This window comes from Hyperolius riggenbachi, chromosome 7 (assembly GCF_040937935.1).
Source record: "Hyperolius riggenbachi isolate aHypRig1 chromosome 7, aHypRig1.pri, whole genome shotgun sequence".
NCBI classification, from domain to species: domain Eukaryota; kingdom Metazoa; phylum Chordata; class Amphibia; order Anura; family Hyperoliidae; genus Hyperolius; species Hyperolius riggenbachi.
Window position 1 is genome coordinate 258,106,558 of NC_090652.1, and position 22,049 is coordinate 258,128,606.

General features: G+C 44.3%; 1 protein-coding gene across 2 annotated transcripts in view; it reads left to right on the plus strand.

Annotated features, from left to right (window-relative positions):
• The window catches only part of CERS6 (ceramide synthase 6), a 217,669-nt gene that overhangs the window by 114,422 nt on the left and 81,198 nt on the right, over window positions 1–22,049 (plus strand). For both annotated transcript variants that reach the window (XM_068245595.1, XM_068245594.1), the window contains exon 4: window positions 4,225–4,282. In XM_068245595.1, the coding sequence (XP_068101696.1) occupies window positions 4,225–4,282 (58 nt within the window). The remainder of the gene's footprint in view (window positions 1–4,224; window positions 4,283–22,049) is intronic.

The following is a 22,049-nucleotide window of genomic DNA, read 5'->3' on the forward strand; positions in this document are numbered from 1 at the left end:
AGGGCCATTTTATTGTAGTGCTCAAATGATAAATCTATTTATGTAATTTCTCAAACAACAACATCGTTGAAACAGACCTTAGTCTTCTTTTGTGTTTAAATGCTAGGAATCTAAGTTTAACTCTTCTGTACCAGACGGCTATGGTCCCTTTCAGAGCCGTCCTTTCCCTTTTAAGTCATTGGCTCACAGCAATCAGGGGATCAGGAGTCAATGAAATGACTCCTGACCGAGATACTTGAGCTTGTGCAGCGACGTGAACAGAGGCAAGAACGGAGAGAGTGAGCGGACCAAATGGCGGTCTTGATTGAAATCTAAGCCCTGGCAGGAATAAGCAGCCATAAACGGGGCGTAGATTTCAATTACCGTAGTCTAGAAGCAGTTAAAGTGAGTATATTGTCAGGTGAATGACTACAGTTTTTTAATGTTGTACAGCTCCAATAAAGACAAATCTTTAACTACTGACTGTCCTTATTAGTTCCTTGCACTTAGAATGTTTATCTGCCATGCAGAAGTTTTCCAACATGTCATAATTTATTCGTGAGAGTTCAGCTACAGTCTGACTACAGAGAAAGCATCATTTACAGCCCTGGGTTCCTAACCCTTACAGTGAGAGAAAAAAGAAACACAAGCTGGTTAATAGTACAACAAGTTGGTTAATAGTAGGTGTAATACTACGCCTACAGGACGACAAAAAAAGACTGAGGCCATCTTGTGGCCAAATAGTAAAATTACACCTACATACATTTTTTTTAAATAAACATACCCACACATATTTATAATTAACTATTTACTTCCCACAGTCTCCTAAAAAATACCCAAATGTAATTTTTTATTTTTGTATTTAATTATTAAAAGTTTTCATAAAAAAAAAAAAAACATAGTCGCCATAGGGTCTGAACTTTTTTAATATGCATGTCAAGAGGATATATTACTGAAAATATCCATCTTTTTTGTAGCAGCTCTAGGTGATGTAAAGTGGATGGGGCTACCTGTAGCTTCTGCTGGGGAGATTTCTGTGAGTCACAATCTCTCCTAGTGTGTATCTGTGATACATGATCACATGTCCAGGAAGAGGGAGCTGCAAACTAGGATTCCTATGATAAATGCTAATAGCCTTAAGTGCTTAATTGCAGTTATTATTTCAGTGGAATATAGGAACATCTGTATTCTGTGTAAAGATCCTCGTTGTATGGAATTACTTCCTCTCCAATGTACAATCATGAAGTTTATCATCTTTTATTCATTTAATGAGATTGGTTTGATGAACTTACTTAAAAATACATTTAGCCTGTGAGCCGTGAAAATGGAAACATGGAGAGTAAATGACACGTGCAACAATTACATCTCCTGGTCTGACTAGTGTAGACAATCGCTTAATGATGTGAAGGCATTACAAAGCAATGAAAGGTGTCAGACTATCCAGTAGCTATGTGATCAGCATATGTGCCTTGCAGCACAAGAGTCCCAAGTCCAATTCATCTTTTTCTCTCCCACGGACCAAAACTTAAGGTGGCCATACTGTACATCAGGCAACTTGGTGGCCGATCGACCATCCAATTTGATTATTATAATCCGTATCGGATGAAAATGCCACTAAGTGCATGTCCGATCAGCAATGCAACCAATTTCGTGATGAAATTTGTCCTATTAATCAGTCAGACATGCTGCAAGATGCGGCTGACTTGCTTGATCGTGTGCGTGGCAGTAACATTGAGCAATATCAGAATGAACGCGATGAGACCCCCAATGCAGACCCCCCTAATGTGTAATGTGCCTCCCCCAGTACCCAGTGCACTATACCTTACCTGTCCATAGCCACTGTTTGTCCTCCGCTGGCCCCCGGAGCACTCCTTGCTCAATACACATGCCCCGTGCAGTTGCCAGAGTAGTGGACAAGCAGTGGTCAGGTAGTATATGTAGCACTGCGCACCGGGGGTGGGGGGAGTGGGCTCATTACACATTGGGGAGGAAGGGGGTCGGCGGATGTGACCCACAAGGCCGATTCCAGATCGGTTTCAGCATGAATCAGCCTCTGGTGTATGGGCAGCCGACAGATCTCTTCTAATCAGATGTCTATTGGTTGAATCTGCCCATCATCGCTAGATGTATGGTTACCTTTACTTATTTATGATGTGACGTCACCAAGCCTCGTACTGTAACTACACAGAGAGCGAGACTTCGGTGATGGAGGAGGAAGTGCTGCTGCCTCCGCTGGAGAGAGCCCTCGGGTGAGTAGACCTCAAAGGGCTTCACATCGGGGGGGTTTGAAGAAGAGGAGATGGTACGAGGGAGGGAGAGAGGCCACCTACAGCCCGCCCGCATAGAAGCGGCCACCAGCTCGTACAGAAGGGAGCCACCGCATAGAGGGGGAATAGGGGGAGCCCCCACCCGGCCACCAGCCCACACAGAAGGGAGACAACTCCCATACAGAAAGGGACCCCCCACCTACCGCATAGAGGGGGAGCCCCCCATAGAGGGGCTTCAGACGGGGGAGCAGGGAATCGGGAGGGGGGACAATGACACATCTGGCTACCTATAACTGGCTACACATCTGGCTACACACCTGGCTACCAATAACTGGCTACACACCTGGCTACCTATAACTGGCTACATACCTGACTACCCTTACATCTGGCTCCCTATACATCTGGCTATACACCTGACTACCCTTACATCTGGCTCCCTATACATCTGGCTAACTAAAACCTGGCTACACATCTGGCTACCTATATACCTGGCTACACATCTGGCTACCTATATACCTGACTTTACATCTGGGTCTTATACTCACCATTGGTGTGCTGATCCCTTGTCGCATACCTCTGATCGCTTACCCAGTGCCTTCTTCCATGTCCCTCGGCGGATTTTGCTTCTCCCTCTGCGATGACATGTCCCTTGGCGATGACAAGTCCCCCACCGATCGGCATTGATGACACCAGGGTCACACAGCGTCATCAACATCTTGCAGCAAACACTTTTTTTATTGAATTCAATACAATAACCTGTATTGCATTCTATATAAAAAATAAAAAAAATTGATTGCAAAAAAAAAAAAAAATGGTTGAAAATTATCGGAAATGAATTGAAACACTTTTTGCACGGAAATCCTGGGGAAATTGAACGCCGGGGTGGTTAAAGGAGTCCAAAAGTGAAGAGTTGTATACTGTAAAAGGATTTAAAAAAATCTTTTGGGAGACTAAAGGTATTTATTTGATACAATTTTATGTTTTTTTGTTTTTAGACCACAGAAATCTAATAGCTTTTTTTCTACTTGATCAAATGATTTGGAAAATTCACCCCATATACCATTCATCGATTTTCCTGAAAATTAAAAAAAAAAAAAAAAAAGTAATAAAAATGTACCTGTATCCTATTTGTGCAATTGAGCTTGCAGCCTGTTGTGGATAGATTGAACTGGCTGCAAATTGAAATATAGGAATAATTTATGCAAGATTAAAGTGGGCCTGCACTTGCACAGGACTGAAGAGACTATAGAGAAATGCGCCCTGTATGTATTTAGGGCCTATTCACACGTTTTGCTGGCGATTTCGGCAAAACGTTCAAACGCTAGCGCTTTAGAAAGCGCTAGTCTAATAAAACCCTTTGGGCCTGTTTTTACTTGGGCGATTTGCGGTAATCGCCGCAAATCACCCAAAATCGCGAAACACAAACGCGTCGCCTGCACCATTTTCAGGCGATTTCCCGGCGATCGCGTTTCAGTGCTATAGAAGCGCTAAACGCGATCGCAGAAAAATCGCCGCAGTGTTCATTGATTTTTCCGCTGAAAAATCACTCACGCAAAACGCCGGTGGAAAGCGCCAGCGTTTTGCGCTTTCAAGTGTGAATTGGGCCCTTAGAGAGTTTAGCCTGACTAATTCCCCCTCATCTGTGTCTAATCACAATTGTAATTTGATCTTTCAGCTGTGTCAGCTGGCTTCCTCGGCAGAGCAGCTAATTTTTTACCACAGGATGTTAACCCTATGTCTGCTTCCATGAAAGCAGGAAATAGACACACTGTAGATATATTGCAGGATCTATATCAGCTGTGACAAAGAAATGTTTTCCTTCAAAGGTTATTATGCTGTTTTTTATCTTTTAGAGCAGAAAGGAAGTTCTGAGTTCAGGTCCACTTTAAATTGCAGTAAGACTTGCACTGCACTGATACTGATGTTTGAATTTAATATTGTGCTTTTTTACTGATGTGTTTGTATTTGCTCTCCATAGGTGGAAATTCACTTTTAACCTTTACATATTCACATACGGCATCCGATACTTGAAAAAGGTGGGTAAACTTTTCTTACTAGTTTTTGCCAAATGTGTTTTTGATGTTTATCCTGCAAAACCTAAATGTATAAAAGACATTTATTCAAGGGTGATGGGAATGCTGTGCTGGGAGACATAGGGGCATATTCAGTAAACTACAGCGAAGTTGCAGCGCGCTCTGTTGCATATACAGTGGCTTGCAAAAGCATTTGGCCCCCTTAAAGGTTTCCACATTTTGTCACATTACTGCCACAAACATGAATCAATTTTATTGGAATTCCACGTGAAAGACCAATACAAAGTGGTGTACACGGGAGAAGTGGAACGAAAATCATACATCATTCCAAACATTTTTTACAAATCAATAACTGCAAAGTGGGGTGTGCGTAATTATTCGGCCCTCTGAGTCAATACTTTGTAGAACCACCTTTTGCTGCAATTACAGCTGCCAGTCTTTTAGGGTATGTCTCTACCAGCTTTGCACATCTAGAGGCTGAAATCCTTGCCCATTCTTCTTTGCAAAACAGCTCCAGCTCAGTCAGATTAGATGGACAGCGTTTGTGAACAGCCGTTTTCAGATCTTGACACAGATTCTCGATTGGATTAAGATCTGGACTTTGACTGGGCCATTCTAACACATGGATATGTTTTGTTTTAAACCATTCCATTGTTGCCCTGGCTTTATCTTTAGAGTCGTTGTCCTGCTGGAGGGTTAACCTCCACCCCAGTCTCAAGTCTTTTGCAGACTCCAAGAGATTTTCTTCCAAGATTGCCCTGTATTTGGCTCCATCCATCTTCCCATCAACCTTGACCAGCTTCCCTGTCCCTGCTGAAGTGAAGCAACCCCAGAGCATGATGCTGCCACCACCATATTTGACAGTGGGGATGGTTTGTTCTGAGTGATGTGCAGTGTTAGTTTTCTGCCACACATAGTGTTTTGCATTTTGGCCAAAAAGTTCCATTTTGGTCTCATCTGACCAGAGCACCTTCTTCCACATGTTTGCTGTGTCCCCCACATGGCTTGTGGCAAACCGCAAACGGGACTTCTTATGCTTTCTGTTAACAATGCCTTTCTTCTTGCCACTCTTCCATAAAGGCCAACTTTGTACAGTGCATGACTAATAGTTGTCCTATGGACAGAGTCTCCCACCTGAGCTGTAGATCTCTGCAGCTCATCCAGAGTCACCATGGGCCTCTTGACTGCATTTCCGATCAGCGCTCTCCTTGTTCGGCCTCTGAGTTTAGGTACACGTCCTTGTCTTGGAAAGTTTACAGTTGTGCCATACTTCTTCCATTTCTGAATGATCGCTTGAACAGTGCGCCGTGGGATGTTCAAGGCTTTGTAAATCTTTTTGTAGCCTAAGCCTGCTTTAAATTTCTCAATAACTTTATCCCTGACCTGTCTGGTGTGTTCTTTGGACTTCATAGTGTTATTGCTTCCAATATTCTCTTAGACAACCTCTGAGGTCGTCACAGAGCAGCTGTATTTGTACTGACATTAGATTACACACAGGTGCACTCTATTTAGTCATTAGCACCCATCAGGCAATGTCTATGGGCAACTGACTGCACTCAGACCAAAGGGGGCTGAATAATTACGTACACCCCACTTTGCAGTTATTTATTTGTAAAAAATGTTTGGAATCATGTATGATTTTCGTTCCTTTTCTCACATGTACACCACTTTGTATTGGTCTTTCATGTGGAATTTCAATAAAATTGATTCAGGTTTGTGGCAGTAATGTGACAAAATGTTGAAAACTTTAAGGGGGCTGAATACTTTTGCAAGCCACTGTACTGCCAAGGTAGTGTGTGTAGCGCAATTAGCGCAATCCACATTACCAAGGTAACACGAGCATAGTAACGGTAAAATTGCCATGTGCTACCTGCACACAGCAACTTTACCAGAGTGAGCTAATATAGTAATACATGAGCCTTATGTCGGCTCATTGCACCCTTTTGGCACTTGATTTGGCCTGAGGAAGTGGGCATGGACCCAGGAAACGCGTTGCCAGTGCAAAATAAAAATTGATTGTATAAATTTGTCTTCATTGTTCAGTAAGCCAGCAGCTATTCAGTAGGAGACCTTAGGCAAGTCTCCCTAACACTGCTACTGCCTATAGAGCGCGTCCTAGTGGCTGCAGCTCTGGCGCTTTGAGTCCGCCAGGAGAAAAGCGCGATATAAATGTTCTGTGTTTGTCTGTGTTTGTTTCATTGAGGTAAACCACCTGATTTTTTCATTTTATTGATTTAATCAAGTTTTAACACTCTGTGCCTTTTCCGTCCCCTGTGTAATATAGTAATAAATTGATTGACCAAGCCAATGTAGTTTGAGAAGGCAGAGCAAAATAAAATCGTAATGTTGATGGCTTAAAAAATTACACTGGTAATCATAGCTGTGCAGTGTGTTGAAAATAAAGGATAATAATAATTTCTCTGTGCTGATTTGCCCGAACCACAGAAAATAACAAAAATGGAATCCTCAGCTTAAGTATCTATAAGCTATTGTGTTCTGTATAGATTTCTCTTCTTAACTGGTGCATATTGAAGAGACTTGTTAGCACAAAAAGATGATGATGATTTGCCTGGAAAATATTAGCTTCAGCCTGTTTGCTGCAAATCACAAATGAAGTCGCCCTCCTCTATAGTTCCCTGCGCGTCTCAATCACCATATAGCTCCCAAGTTTCAGCTGTTAGAATAGACTATAATAGGCTGCTTGTGCATTTTATTTCTTGATGCAAAGTTGCTTAGCAACTACTCATCTCCCCACAACTTAAGAGGATTTGGAACGTAGCTTATAAAAATACTGGGTGAATTCATGCGTTTAACTATTGTTTATGAAAGAACCCATTTCCACTAGATGCACTTTATTATTGTTATTTTTCCCCACAAAAAAAATACATTGGATGTGAACGCCTATGTTCATGATAAGACAAAAGGGAAGACATCGAGAGCCCCAGATAGTGTAGTAACGTCAATAGGCAAGGTTAATAAGGTAGTAAAAAAACGACTCAGTTGCCTCCAAAAGCAAAGACTGTGTATGCAGATGGGGAAACTATCCTGTCCCCAGTCAGGGTAAAAAATCAACTGAGAGAACTTGTTGGAGGCGCCCAGAATATATCTATCTTAAATCATAAGGAGTAATTAGATCTTACCTCCATAAAAGTGCCTAAGTCTGTAGCAGTCACAGCTGAGAGGCGCACACAGCTGTGACTGCTACAGACTTAGGCACTTTATTATTGACCTGATGAAGCTGGCCAGTACCTGGGAAATGTGTTGTCTTTTTGTGCATTATTAAAACCAGTTTTACCCATATGGTTTGTCCATTTATGGAGGTAAGATCTAATTACTCTTATACGTTATGATTTAAGATAGTTATATTCTGGGCGCCTCCAACAAGTTCTCTCAGTTAGACAAAAGTGGAAAAATTCGAGAGCCACAATAGTGTGTTATTGTTACTTTGATAGATAAATAAATGTGAAGAATAATACTCACAAGTATGGGTTGCCAGATGTAGGCAACCACTAGTAGCGCTTGAGGGGAGATTAGGCCTGTCCCCATTCAGGCTAAGGTATCTCTCTCCGTAGATAGAATAAGGTGAACACACCCATCCAACCTGTGGATACAATTTTGTTCAAAAGATTACAGAGGCGCCATCAAGGATAAAATACATTAAAATGTCATAAAATGGGGGGTATTAGATGACCTACCTCCCCAATGATGACACTAATATTAATAATGAACATAAATAATTTATTCTTATTCCAACAATTTTTTGCAACACGTTTCACGGGTCTATAGCCCGCTTCCTCAGGCAGTATAAAACAGTAGCAACTGTAAAAAAGCATATATAATACGAGATAAAGGGAGGGGGGACACCAAGAGCCCAATAGTGTGATATTGTATAGATGATAATTAATAATGAGTAATATAACAATTTAATTGTTACGATTCATATTGTATCATCTCCTGCCTGCTGGTGGTGGTATTGAGTTGGACTGCCCTGGACTTCCACTATCCACCGGCAGGTGGCTTATCATTACATTTAAGGACTTGCAGTTCTTTGTATGGCCTGCAGAGGCCTCTAATGTGTCTCTGAGCAATTACCACCAGATGCTTCCTATTACATGGACTATATAAGTCTGCCTCTTCCTGCAAGTCATTGCCAGAACTTCCTTTCTACAGGTCTGAGTCTCTGGTCACCTCTGTTATTTGATACCTGGTTTCCTGTACCTGCTCTGTGATCTGATTACCTGCTGCTGAACCTCTGCTAGTCCTGACTCTGCTTCTGTCTATTCCTTTGTACCTTGCTTGTATCTGATTACCCGTTGCTGACTCTGTTATTCCGTTTTGACCTGTCTTTGCCTGCTCCATTTGATACCGCGTTATTGTATATATATTTGCTTGTACATATATATCTCCTGCATGCCGTTTGTAGATAGATAGATAGTCAGGGTTTTGGTTATATGTGTGCACGCTGTTTTGTTTGGTTTGCGGGAGATTCACTGTATATATTGTTTGCATATGGTTGTATGTTATTTGCATGATTTGGTTCTTAATAAAACACCTTTTTGCACATTCCTGTCTCAGTATCAGTGTTTCTGCAAACTGTGGTCATTCCTTGCAATACCTGTTTATTGTTCCGTAACAGTAAGTTCTGGCCATTATACTGACCACTGCAGACATACTGTGCACTGATACCTGTTGTGTCCAAAAATGGATCCGCAACAAATGTACTATTATGTTTTGCTGGCTGATGAAGAAGAGATTGAATGTCGTGCTGAATTTGCTGGTTTTTCTAAGGCTGAACTACAGCAGCTAATTTTCCAGGCCTATAGTTATGTTCAATTGGGGATCTTTAGCACCCAAGATATTGAAAATTTAGCCAGGATCTGGAATGATCTTGCATACCCCAAAATGACAAATGTTTGCATGCAACCTGATTCTGACCAAGGTATAGTCAGTGACTATGATCCACCTTTTGACACTTATGCCATAGAAGCCCTGATTAACTTGTTTGAAGATGACAGGGAATATTTTCTTGATCATTATTCAAACAAAGGTAAACAGACCGTGCAGGCTTGCATAGATTCCCTCCAGTCCCTGATCACTCAGGGAATATGCAAGTATGGAAAAGCCTCCCTTTTGCTAAATGCATGGCAGAAAATGATCTCTGCAGGTTCCACAGCTCCTGCCTTATCTGTTTTAAGTCCTGTCCAGGTGGATTTTATTTCTGAACAAGTTAACATGTACTATCGTTATTTGAAGACAGACAGAAAAGCATTTTTTGACTTTTACATTAAGCAAAGCTTTGCATTTGTCTCTGGATGTAAATGTGCGGTTGAGAGTCTGTTGTCCGAAAGAAAATGTAAGCCTGAGTCAGCTCATGCCCTGATTAATGCATATTCTGAAATCCTGTCATTATGCAAATCTCCTGTTAACCCTCTGGCTACCTCTCACCTAGTTCAGAAGCCTCAGTCCTCTGCAGCTAAAGTTCCTAAATGTCAGTCTTCCAGAAAGGAACGTTTGGATTTTGTATTTAACTCTGACCAGATTGATCGTTTGTTTGATTTTCTGAAGAGAGATATGGAAGGTTTTTATGAATGTTACTCTGAAAAAAGTGAAGCGTATGTATCTGCCAGTATACATGCAACTGAAGATTTGTTGAAATATAAGCTTTGTAAGCAAAAATCTGCGGTTGCTCTGATCTCTGTCTGGTGTGAAATCCTGTCTTCCCGGTCTCGCTCTCTTTCTTCTGCTCATTTTCCATATACCTCTTCCTGTGTCCAGAACTCAGAACCTGTAATAGGTAAAAAACCTGTAAAATCAACAACCTTGCAAACCGCTATCAGGTCCACACCCTGGTCCTGGCAGTATCCAGCTACATCTAATAAGCCTGCTGTTGCTCCAGTTTCCAGAGTGATCACCAGGACTAGACGCAAATACTTTCCTACAGCTTCCATTACTCCAGTCATCTCATCTCCTGTGCAGCCTCCAGTCATCTTACCTCCTGTGCAGCCTCCAGTCATCTTACCTCCTGTGCAGCCTCCAGTCATCTCACCTCCTGTGCAGCCTCCAGTCATCTCATCTCCTGTGCAGCCTCCAGTCATCTCATCTCCTGTGCAGCCTCCAGTCATCTCATCTCCTGTGCAGCCTCCAGTCATCTTACCTCCTGTGCAGCCTCCAGTCATCTCACCTCCTGTGCAGCCTCCAGTCATCTCACCACCTGTGCAGCCTCCAGTCATCTCACCTCCTGTGCAGCCTCCATCCAACTCCTGTCTGGTGCAGCCTCCGGTTAATGTTTCGGTGACACCTGTTATACAAACTCTTGCCTTCCTCTCACAGCTCTTGCAGACTTGGTATGCTCCAGAATCCAGTCCAGCCGTGTGTTTGTCTGCAGAGCCTTGCCTTCAGCCTGCAGAGACTTTGCCTCCATCTGCAGAGCCTTGTGCTCAGTCTGCAGAACCTCACTTCCAACCTACAGAGACTTCAAAACAGCCTGCAGAATCCTGCTCACAGTCTGCAGAACTTTGAATCCAGTCTGCAGAACTATGTTCCCAGTCTGCAGAATATTGCCTCCAGTCTGCAGAGACTTCTAGTCAACCTGCAGAATCCTGCTCACAGTCTGCAGAACTTTGCATCCAGTCTGCAGAACTATGTTCCCAGTCTGCAGAATATTGCCTCCAGTCTGCAGAGACTTCTAGTCAACCTGCAGAATCCTGCTCACAGTCTGGAGAGTTTTGCATCCAGTCTGCAGAAAACGGCATACAGCCTACAGAATTTCAATCTAGTATCCTGCCCACTCAGTTTCAGTTCCAGCTCGCACAGGCCCAGTCCGCACAGTCTCAGTGCCAACTCGCACAAACTGTATCAGGGTCTCAGCCAAAGGTCCAGTCAAGCGCTCAGCCAACGGTTCAGCCATGCGCTCAGCCAACGGCCCAGCCAAGTACTAAGCCAAAGGTCCAGATCCATGAAGTTATGCAGTCTGTTGCCCTGCCTGAAACTACTGAGCCTGTTGCCCAGTCTGAAGTTTCCCAACCTGTTAACCTGCCTGAAGTTTTCCTGCCTTCTGTTTCACCTGATGTTATGCAATCTGCTGCCCAGCCGTCACAGACTTTTGCTGCTGCCCAGTCTCCACAGACTTTTGCTGCTGCCCAGTCTCCACAAACTTTTGCTGCTGCCCAGTCTCCACAGACTTTTGCTGCTGCCCAGTCTCCACAGACTTTTGCTGCTGCCCAGTCTCCACAGACTTTTGCTGCTGCCCAGTCTCCACAGACTTTTGCTGCTGCCCAGTCTCCACAGACTTTTGCTGCTGCCCAGTGTAACCCTGTGTGTGTGTCATTGCAACAGACACACACACCAAGGGTTACAGATGCATTTACTTTTTGTGAAAGGGCTGCTGTAAAGGGAACCTGCAGGTGCTGTCAGGTGGAGCCCATGAGCAGGAAAGAAGAGAGAGAAGCTGGGCATGTGCAGGGAGGAAGTAACAGTTGAGTTTTACAGTTGAAGGCTAGTGAGGGGGAGGAGTCAAGTAGCCATGGAGACTGAGGTGATGAGGCAGCAAGAAATAAAGTGTGTCACGATACTATACTGTACTGCAGCAAGAAATACGCTTGATTTGTGAGGAAATAGAGTAGAGACACGGGAAGAGACCAGCCATTGGTGAGACGGTCTGAGCAAGGCAGAGGCACAGACAAGTAAGCACTTACCGGAAACTGAACTAAGGAAGAGAAAAAGAGCTGCAGACATTACATGAGAGGAGAGAGACCACTCACAGCTACAGGCCAGTAAAGAGCAGCAATACTGGAGAGATAAGCCAGAAGAGAAACAGTAAGCAATAAGAAAGAAAGACAAGGATATTAAAATGTACCTGTAACAGAGAGAGATAACAGAAAACAGCAGAGACATTACAGTGACACAGAGACAACAGGACAGCAATGCATACAAGAGTGACACAGAGCAACAAGTGACAGGATTACAGAAAAGGAGTGAAGACTGCAGTGCAGTGTCTGAAGAGATTGTGTGACAACAGCTGGCAGACAAAATACAGAGAATACAGCGGTGCTTCTTATACATTAAGTGATCATTCACAATTTTCAATTCAACATATTTGTCTCATCCTGGATGTTGCTAGGTAACCACCAGACATTTCTCTACTTTCCCTTCTGTCCTATGCAAGAATTCAGATCCACTTTAAAAAGACAGCAGTGAAGAAGTGACAAATAGCAGAGTGCTGTGTATGGAAAATTCTGGCAAGTAAATGCTAATAAACTGAATTACTTATATGGTTCCTGAACTAGCCCTGATCCTAACAGGCTGAAGATAAGAAGTTTATGAATGTTTTGTCACTAAACTATTTTTTTATCCATATCATTTAATACAAATATTTCTTAAAAAGAACTTGATTGGTGTCTGGAGGATTTCTTTACAGTTAAAGTATTATAGAGGTGTTACATTTGGCGTAGTCGGCAGGATATTACCTAAGTGCCTTAAAACTGGAAGATGGAGTCTCAGCCTACACTACCCACCAGAAATGATGCTTCAGCTACTCAGGCTGCAGGAGAATGGTCAGCAAGCTACACATCAGTGTTGACCATGACTGCTATTGGGATGTTAGCTGCATACCTACCAAGGTTCAATGGTTATAATATGGCCCTGAGAGAGTGGAGTGAAAGAATAGAGAGTGCTGTGCAGGCTTATAAAGTGCCCATAGAGCTGCATATGGAAATAGCAGTTATAACTTTGGAGGGAGATGCTCAACGAACGGTAATTAATGCTAAATTGCCCACACCAGTATCGCTGAAACAAATTATCGAGGTATTGGAAGACATATATGGAGATCCTACAGAGCTGCATTTATGGAGAAAGAGATTTGTTGACAGAATTCAGAAGGATAACGAAAATATTCCTCAGTTCGCCAATGCCTTACAAGAAATAATGAGTGGACTACAGATAAAAGAGGAAAAGGAAAGAGGACAAACTACCACAGATTCTGCTGTGTGGCTGAGAGATCAGTTTATATGGGGATTAAGGAGCAACTTTATTAAAAGATCCTTAAAACAGAAAGTAGAATATTCTCCAAGTTTGAATTTCCGGACACTTCAAAGCTTAGCTATCAAGCTCAGTCAGGAGGAAGAAACCAATCAGCTGGGAACACTGCAACAAAACACCACTATGATTACTCATACAAATTCAGCAGTTGAATTCATAACCAATAATACTCAGGGGAAATTGAGAGAAATAAAAACAACACTCAAAGAACTAAGTGAAGAGTTAGCCAAAATGAAACAAAACATGGAGAAAACTGAACTCAGAACAGAACATTCAAGGTGGAGATATAGAAACACGGAGGAATCAGGATGTTGGATCTGTCACCATAGTGATCACACTGCAAGAGACTGTGGAAGAGGTTTTCAGAGAAAATCAAGGAATTCTGCAGTGGTGGTCCGCATGGCAGGACAAAAGATGAAGGCTTCAGAGAAATGGAAGGAAGATAAGCTAAAGAGAAAAAATAAGGTCATCGCAACCAAAGTTCTAGGCATTGTCAAATGGTTTCATGTGCGAAATGGATACGGATTTTTAAATCGGAATGACACCAAAGAAGATGTGTTTGTGCACTGGTCTGCCATGAAGAAGAACAACCCCAGGCATTATCTTTGCAGTCTAAGAGATGGAGATTTGGTTGAATTTGACGTTGTGGAAGGACGGAAAGGTACAGAAGCCGCTAATTTAACTGGCCCTGGTGGAACTCCAGTTCAAGGTAGCAAGGATGCAAGACGTTGGAGACCATATAAGCCTCAGGGACACTATGGTGATTATCACTTGAAGAGCTTCTTGTACAGCCAGAAACAAGGAGGAGCAAAATACCCTGTACAACCTACTTTATATGAAGAATTTAGACAGAGGTGTGATCCAGATTCATCTGTTCCTCAACCAGGAAGAACAACAAGTGATACTGAAAGTTTTCTGGAAGCTGGAACTAATGAAGGAAACAAAAGTAAGAATCCAGATGAACCTATTATTCATGCTCAGGGTAGAGCACCAGAAGATTTAGGCCATCAGAAGGCTGAAGACTGTGAAAGTAGTCGGATAAATAGAGAAATACCAGGACCTAGTCAGCAAGTAATGATTAACGACTTCTTAGTAGGAGATGAAGTATTACAACATAGAACAGATACTTCTCGAAGAAAGGAAGTGGAATTGTATTGGCAACCGATGCTACAACCTCAACGGCTCAAGCGTTCTAAACGGACACAGTGTTCATCGGAAACCATTCAGCTTACAAACGTCAAGGTAGCTCAAGGCAAAGAGTTTGAGAAGTCAGAGAAGGGAGAGCAAAGGTGCTCTACACAAACAGAACTAGACCACGAGTCAAAATGGAAAAATACTCAACATTCCCCACTTCCTGAACAGTTCGGATTATATGTAGACACTGTGACTTGGTTAAAAGAAAAATTGTAGGGACTACAATTTGAAAAAAAGGGGGTGAATGTAACCCTGTGTGTGTGTCATTGCAACAGACACACACACCAAGGGTTACAGATGCATTTACTTTTTGTGAAAGTGCTGCTGTAAAGGGAACCTGCAGGTGCTGTCAGGTGGAGCCCATGAGCAGGAAAGAAGAGAGAGAAGCTGGGCATGTGCAGGGAGGAAGTAACAGTTGAGTTTTACAGTTGAAGGCTAGTGAGGGGGAGGAGTCAAGTAGCCATGGAGACTGAGGTGATGAGGCAGCAAGAAATAAAGTGTGTCACGATACTATACTGTACTGCAGCAAGAAATACGCTTGATTTGTGAGGAAATAGAGTAGAGACACGGGAAGAGACCAGCCATTGGTGAGACGGTCTGAGCAAGGCAGAGGCACAGACAAGTAAGCACTTACCGGAAACTGAACTAAGGAAGAGAAAAAGAGCTGCAGACATTACATGAGAGGAGAGAGACCACTCACAGCTACAGGCCAGTAAAGAGCAGCAATACTGGAGAGATAAGCCAGAAGAGAAACAGTAAGCAATAAGAAAGAAAGACAAGGATATTAAAATGTACCTGTAACAGAGAGAGATAACAGAAAACAGCAGAGACATTACAGTGACACAGAGACAACAGGACAGCAATGCATACAAGAGTGACACAGAGCAACAAGTGACAGGATTACAGAAAAGGAGTGAAGACTGCAGTGCAGTGTCTGAAGAGATTGTGTGACAACAGCTGGCAGACAAAATACAGAGAATACAGCGGTGCTTCTTATACATTAAGTGATCATTCACAATTTTCAATTCAACATATTTGTCTCATCCTGGATGTTGCTAGGTAACCACCAGACATTTCTCTACTTTCCCTTCTGTCCTATGCAAGAATTCAGATCCACTTTAAAAAGACAGCAGTGAAGAAGTGACAAATAGCAGAGTGCTGTGTATGGAAAATTCTGGCAAGTAAATGCTAATAAACTGAATTACTTATATGGTTCCTGAACTAGCCCTGATCCTAACAGGCTGAAGATAAGAAGTTTATGAATGTTTTGTCACTAAACTATTTTTTTATCCATATCATTTAATACAAATATTTCTTAAAAAGAACTTGATTGGTGTCTGGAGGATTTCTTTACAGTTAAAGCATTATAGAGGTGTTACACCAGTCTCCACAGACTTTTGCTGCTGCCCAGTCTCCACAGACTTTTGCTGCTGCCCAGTCTCCACAGACTTTTGCTGCTGCCCAGTCTCCACAGACTTTTGCTGCTGCCCAGTCTCCACAGACTTTTGCTGCTGCCCAGTCTCCACAGACTTTTGCTGCTGCCCAGTCTCCACAGACTTTTGTTGCTGCCCAGTCTCCACAGACTTTTGCTGCTGCCCAGTCTCCACAGACTTTTGCTGCTGCCCAGTCTCCACAGACTTTTGCTGCTGCCCAGTCTCCACAGACTTTTGCTGCTGCCCAGTCTCCACAGACTTTTGCTGCTGCCCAGTCTCCACAGACTTTTGCTGCTGCCCAGCCTCCACAGACGTCTGCTGCTGCCCAGCCTCCACAGACGTCTGCTGCTGCCCAGCCTCCACAGACGTCTGCTGCTGCCCAGCCTCCACAGACGTCTGCTGCTGCCCAGCCTCCACAGACGTCTGCTGCTGCCCAGCCTCCACAGATTTCTGCTGCTGCCCAGCCTCCACAGATTTCTGCTGCTGCCCAGTCTCCACAGATTTCTGCTGCTGCCCAGCCTCCACAGATTTCTGCTGCTGCCCAGCCTCCACAGATTTCTGCTGCTGCCCAGCCTTCACAGACTTTTGCTGTTGCCCAGCCACTAGAGACTCCTGTTATCAACGCTCCTGATGCTTCCAAGACTGCTGTCTGCCCTGTTGGTACCAAGCCTGCTGCAGCGCCTGATGTCTGCCAGTTTCCTGCTCTGTCTGAGACCTGCCAACCTGTTGTCCACTCTGATCCTGTCCAGTCTCCTCCTCAGCCTGATGATGCATGCCAGTTTCCTGCCAAGCCTGTTGGTGCCTGCCAGTCTCCTGTTCAGCCTGATCTTGCTCATTTTCCTGCCAAGACTGATGATCCTGTCCAGTCTGCTGTTCAGCCTGTTCCTGTCCAGTTTCCTGCTCAGCCTGATGATGCCTGCCAATCTCCTGCCAAGCCTGTTGGTGCCTGCCAGTTTCCCGTTCAGCCTGATCCTCTCCAGCCTCCTGCTCAGCCTGACGATCCTGTCCAGCCTTCTGCTCAGCCTGACGATCCTGTCCAGCCTTCTGCTCAGCCTGACGATCCTGTCCAGCCTTCTGCTCAGCCTGACGATCCTGTCCAGCCTTCTGCTCAGCCTGACGATCCTGTCCAGCCTTCTGCTCAGCCTGATGATCCTGTCCAGTCGCCTGCTCAGTCTGAAGATCCTGTCCAGTTTCCTGTCAAGCCTGATGATACCTGTCAGTCTCCTGCTCAGCCTAATGGTCCTGTCCAGTCTCCTGCCAAGCCTTATGCCTGCCAGTCTCTGGTCCAGCCTGATACCTTGTCTGATATCCTCCAGTTTCCTGAGATCCTGTTTTCTACATTGCTCTCTGTCCAAAAGATGCTGGTCTGGATTTGGTTGGCATTATTTCCCTCCCTGCCCACCCAGGTTTGCCTTTTACTGCCTCCTGTATTTGTTGCTGCTTTCTGGGTCCCGCCTGATGTTGTACAGTCTTTTATCCAACTTGCCATCCTGCCTGGACGTTTACAGCTTATGTTACAACATCCAAAGACCAAGTTTTCAAAGTGTTTTCCCTCCCTGCCCTCCCAAGCTTGGCCTCTGCGACCCACCTGGCCAATGTTTGGGTTGTCTGCCCTCTTGTGGGACCCTGGTGGACATTTTCTTAAGACACTGTGGAGCGTCCTGAGGCCGCTCCTTCAGGGGAGGGGGGTACTGTTACGATTCATATTGTATCATCTCCTGCCTGCTGGTGGTGGTATTGAGTTGGACTGCCCTGGACTTCCACTATCCACCAGCAGGTGGCTTATCATTACATTTAAGGACTTGCAGTTCTTTGTATGGCCTGCAGAGGCCTCTAATGTGTCTCTGAGCAATTACCACCAGATGCTTCCTATTAGATGGACTATATAAGTCTGCCTCTTCCTGCAAGTCATTGCCAGAACTTCCTTTCTACAGGTCTGAGTCTCTGGTCACCTCTGTTATTTGATACCTGGTTTCCTGTACCTGCTCTGTGATCTGATTACCTGCTGCTGAACCTCTGCTAGTCCTGACTCTGCTTCTGTCTATTCCTTTGTACCTTGCTTGTATCTGATTACCCGTTGCTGACTCTGTTATTCCGTTTTGACCTGTCTTTGCCTGCTCCAATTGATACCACATTATTGTATATATATTTGCACTCAGTGTGGTTTTCATGCTGTTAAGCTGTATGCTCCTTTTTGATTGGTCTGATGAAGCGGGATTGAGCCCGTGAAACGCGTTGCCTATTTTTACTGTGGAGTATAAATAAAATTGTTGTTTGACTGTTGATGCCACAGTCCTTCCTTTGTTTGCTTTGTCTGCATGGATGGGATAGGCCCACCGCTGCCCCATCGGTTTTAAGCTCGTTTAAGTGACTTTTATTCTATTGGCGCCTCTGGAAAGCTTCTACATATATAATACATACAGTATATCACACATATGTAACAATGTATTCGATATTAGTAAAAAGTGATAAAAAATAGGGCTAAAAATAGGAACATTTTGACAAAAATAGGGACTGATGAGGCACTTTATTATTGACCTAAGGAAGCTGGCCAGTACCTGTGAAATGTGTTGTCTTTTTGTGCATTATTAAAACCAATTTTACACATATAGTTTGTCCATTTATGGAGGTAAGATCTAATTACTCCTATACGTTATGATTTAAGATAGTTACCGTATTTTTCGGCGTATAAGACGCACTTTTTCTTCCCCAAAATGTTGGGGGAAAAGTGGGTGCGTCTTATGCGGCGAAGGTACGGATTTCGGGAGGCAGAGGTGCGCAGGGAAGCACTATATACATTACCTGCTCCTGCCGCCGCGCTCCTGGCTCCAATCCTGGCTCCCCGATCCTCTTCTTCCATCTACCGCTGCCCGCTGCTGCCCCCGCCAAACATCGCTGGCCGGTCTTAATTAGCCGCATGGATACGCTATCAGCACACCACGTGCCGGGGTCACGCATGCCGCCGAACGCTGGCCGGTCCTAATTAGCCGCGCAGGTATACGCTATCAGCACACCACGTGCACCGGGGTCACGCATACGCATGTGTGACCCGGCGAACGCTGATAGCGTATCCCTGCGCAGCTAATTAGGACCGGCCAGCGTTGTTCGCGGCATGCGTGACCCCGGCACGTGGAGTGCTGATAGCGTATCCATGCGGCTAAGACCGGCCAGCGATGTTCGGCGGGGGCAGCAGCGGGCAGCGGTAGATGGAAGAAGAGGATCGGGGAGCCAGGAGCGCGGCGGCAGGAGCAGGTAATGTATGTGTACTCACGCTGCCTGCACAGGGGGACACCGGCACTGGAGGACAACAGGGGGCCACAGGCACAGGGGATACTGCCATAACAGGGGGACACTGCCATAACAGGGGGACACTGCCACAGGGGACACTGGCACAATAGGGGACTCTGCCACAGGAGACACTGCCACAACAGGAGACACTGCCACAACAGGGGACACTGCCACAACAGGGGGACACTGCCACAACAGGGGTCCGGGGACACTGGCACAGGGGGCTGCAGGCAGAACAGGGGGACACAGCAGGCACAGGGGGACACAGCAGGCACAGGGGGACACGGCAGGCACAGCAGGGGGACACAGCAGGCACAGGGGGACACAGCAGGCACAGGGGGACACAGCAGGCACAGGGGGACACAGCAGGCACAGGGAGACACAGCACAGGGGGACATAGCAGGCACTGGGGGACACAGCACAGGACCAGCACAGGGGGACACAGGAACAGCCAATCACTACACTGACCACATAGAGGAACATAGGCAGGCAACATGGGAACAACCAATCATAACACTGTCCCCTTATGTAGTTTAATAGTATGTAATGTAACTGGAAAGGGGGGTAAAAAGTCCTTAAGACACCCCTGCATTATAGACACACCTAGGTTTAGTTTTTCTTTTTTTCCTGATTTTTGCCCTCTAAATCTAGGTACGTCTTATATGCCGGAGCGTCTTATACGGCGAAAAATACGGTATATTCTGGGCGCCTCCAACAAGTTCTCTCAGTTGTAGTCCAACCCTCGGCTTAGTATATGGTACACCACGTGTTCAAATACCTAACGGTTAATTTCCCGTAGGCTCTGTCAGTGGTTGCAGGAGTGCAACCCACCCTTGTGAGTATATTTTACTATCGTACTCATACCAATTTTACCTAATGATACTGCACCATCAAGCTCCTGGTCTCTCTCATTACAGAACCCTGACGGTTGTAATCTCAACCACCAGGAATCATCCCATTTTCCTAACGTTAAAGTGTACCAGAGACGTTTTAAAATAAAAGATTTATAGATGCCTGGGGCTTCCTCCAGCGGCTGCCAGAGAAATACATAGCGGGCGCACTCCTCTTGCGCAGACTGGCCGCAACTGAAGGAAGTTACTGGACCCGGTATCCTTGGCCACTGTCTCCCCCAAAATGTTGTATGTGCCCCCCAGTGCCTGTGCATTCATTCTTTACCTGTCACCCCATCCACAGAGTGTCCGAAGCTGTGTCTGCCTTAAGGTGGCCACACACCATACAATTTTTCAAATATCTGTTCAATTCAAGAATTGCAATCACATTTTTCTGACTGATTGTAACATTTAAAAAATCTGACCAATGTACCACACACCTATGTTACATTTTTCATCAATTATTTATGATAAAAATGATTGTAAACTCTGAGAAAATTGCTTGGGTGTAGTAAATTGACAATCCACCACACACCATTCAATTTTCATAAAAATTGATCAGAAAAATCCACCATTTCTGATCAACTTTTATCAAATAAAAACGTGAATCTGATCGGATTTCTGCTCAAATAAAATGAAAAAAAAAGCTTTAGATTTTTTGGGAAATATGATCTTTTTTATCGAATTGTTGTAAAATCAGATCATTTTATTGTATTGTGTGTGGCCACCTTTACTTCTGCATTGGTGCCCGAAAATCAATATGGCACCACATTGGCATTATTAACCAGGCCGTGCTTTCATTCATTCCGTGAAGAATATTTTAAAAGTGCATCTGTCCCTCAAACAGTAAACTAGTTATTCCAGAGAGTAAATACAGAAGCAGCTACTGGGGAGGCAGCAGCTTGGTGCAAGCCAGATATTGTTTCTGTCAAAACAATCTTTTGAGCTGGTTTCAGTTTAAATCCCAAGAGAAAGATTTCATGCTTATTCAGCACGGCTCCACTTTCTGCCTCGGTGGACATTGTACCACGTCCAATTTATCAAGCAATCAGTCTCTCTGCATATATTACCCAGCACAGCAACGTCCGCAACGTCCGCCAAAACCAACGTCCGTGTCTGTAAGAAAACTCTTGAAAACGAATATATATCTTACATTCTGATAGTAAATGCACATCTGCCTATAGATGAGAAGAAGTCTAACGCTTATCATACACACGTCCAACATAATGCACAACCACCCGCACAACATACAGTATTTGGAAGAGAGGCTCCAGTAAAGAGTAAATTAAGTTAAAAACCATAAAAGGGGCTGAAGAAGTGGTGAACTTCCGGTACCTCCCCACAGAGGTAAGAGATATTTTCCTGACCTGCAAGAGGTGCTTTGGCCTGTACTGACGGAGAACAGTCTACTCCCTTGTATTCTGCATGATGAAGCGGGCGAGAGACCCGTGAAACGCATTGCAACAATTTTTAATGGAGTATGAAATAGTCATTTTTACATTGACTCCGACCTATTGAGTCTTTTGTGGGGAGGTAAGTCCACTACTACTTCACCCCCTTTTATTATTTTTAACTTACAGTAATTTTACTCTTAAATGGTGCCTCTGTTCTTCCAAATATTATCAATCGACCCTGCTGGAAGGGTTCTTTTGCCCTATTTTCGTTGTCTATGTAGAGCGACTTCTTACCTGAGTGAGGACAGGATATTTTCCCAACCTGCCTAAACAGTTGTTGCCTTGGAGGTTAACCATCATTTAACCCATTCAGTTATTTTCCTATCAGTCATACTACACCATAGTGGGCTCTGGATTTTTGTCCCCTTGTTTGTGTAACCGCACAACATGAGCAACAGCACAACAGGTTGTTTACATGACAAGGACGTACACACACGCCAACCAACTAAATGGCCAGCAAACTGACAACTGCACA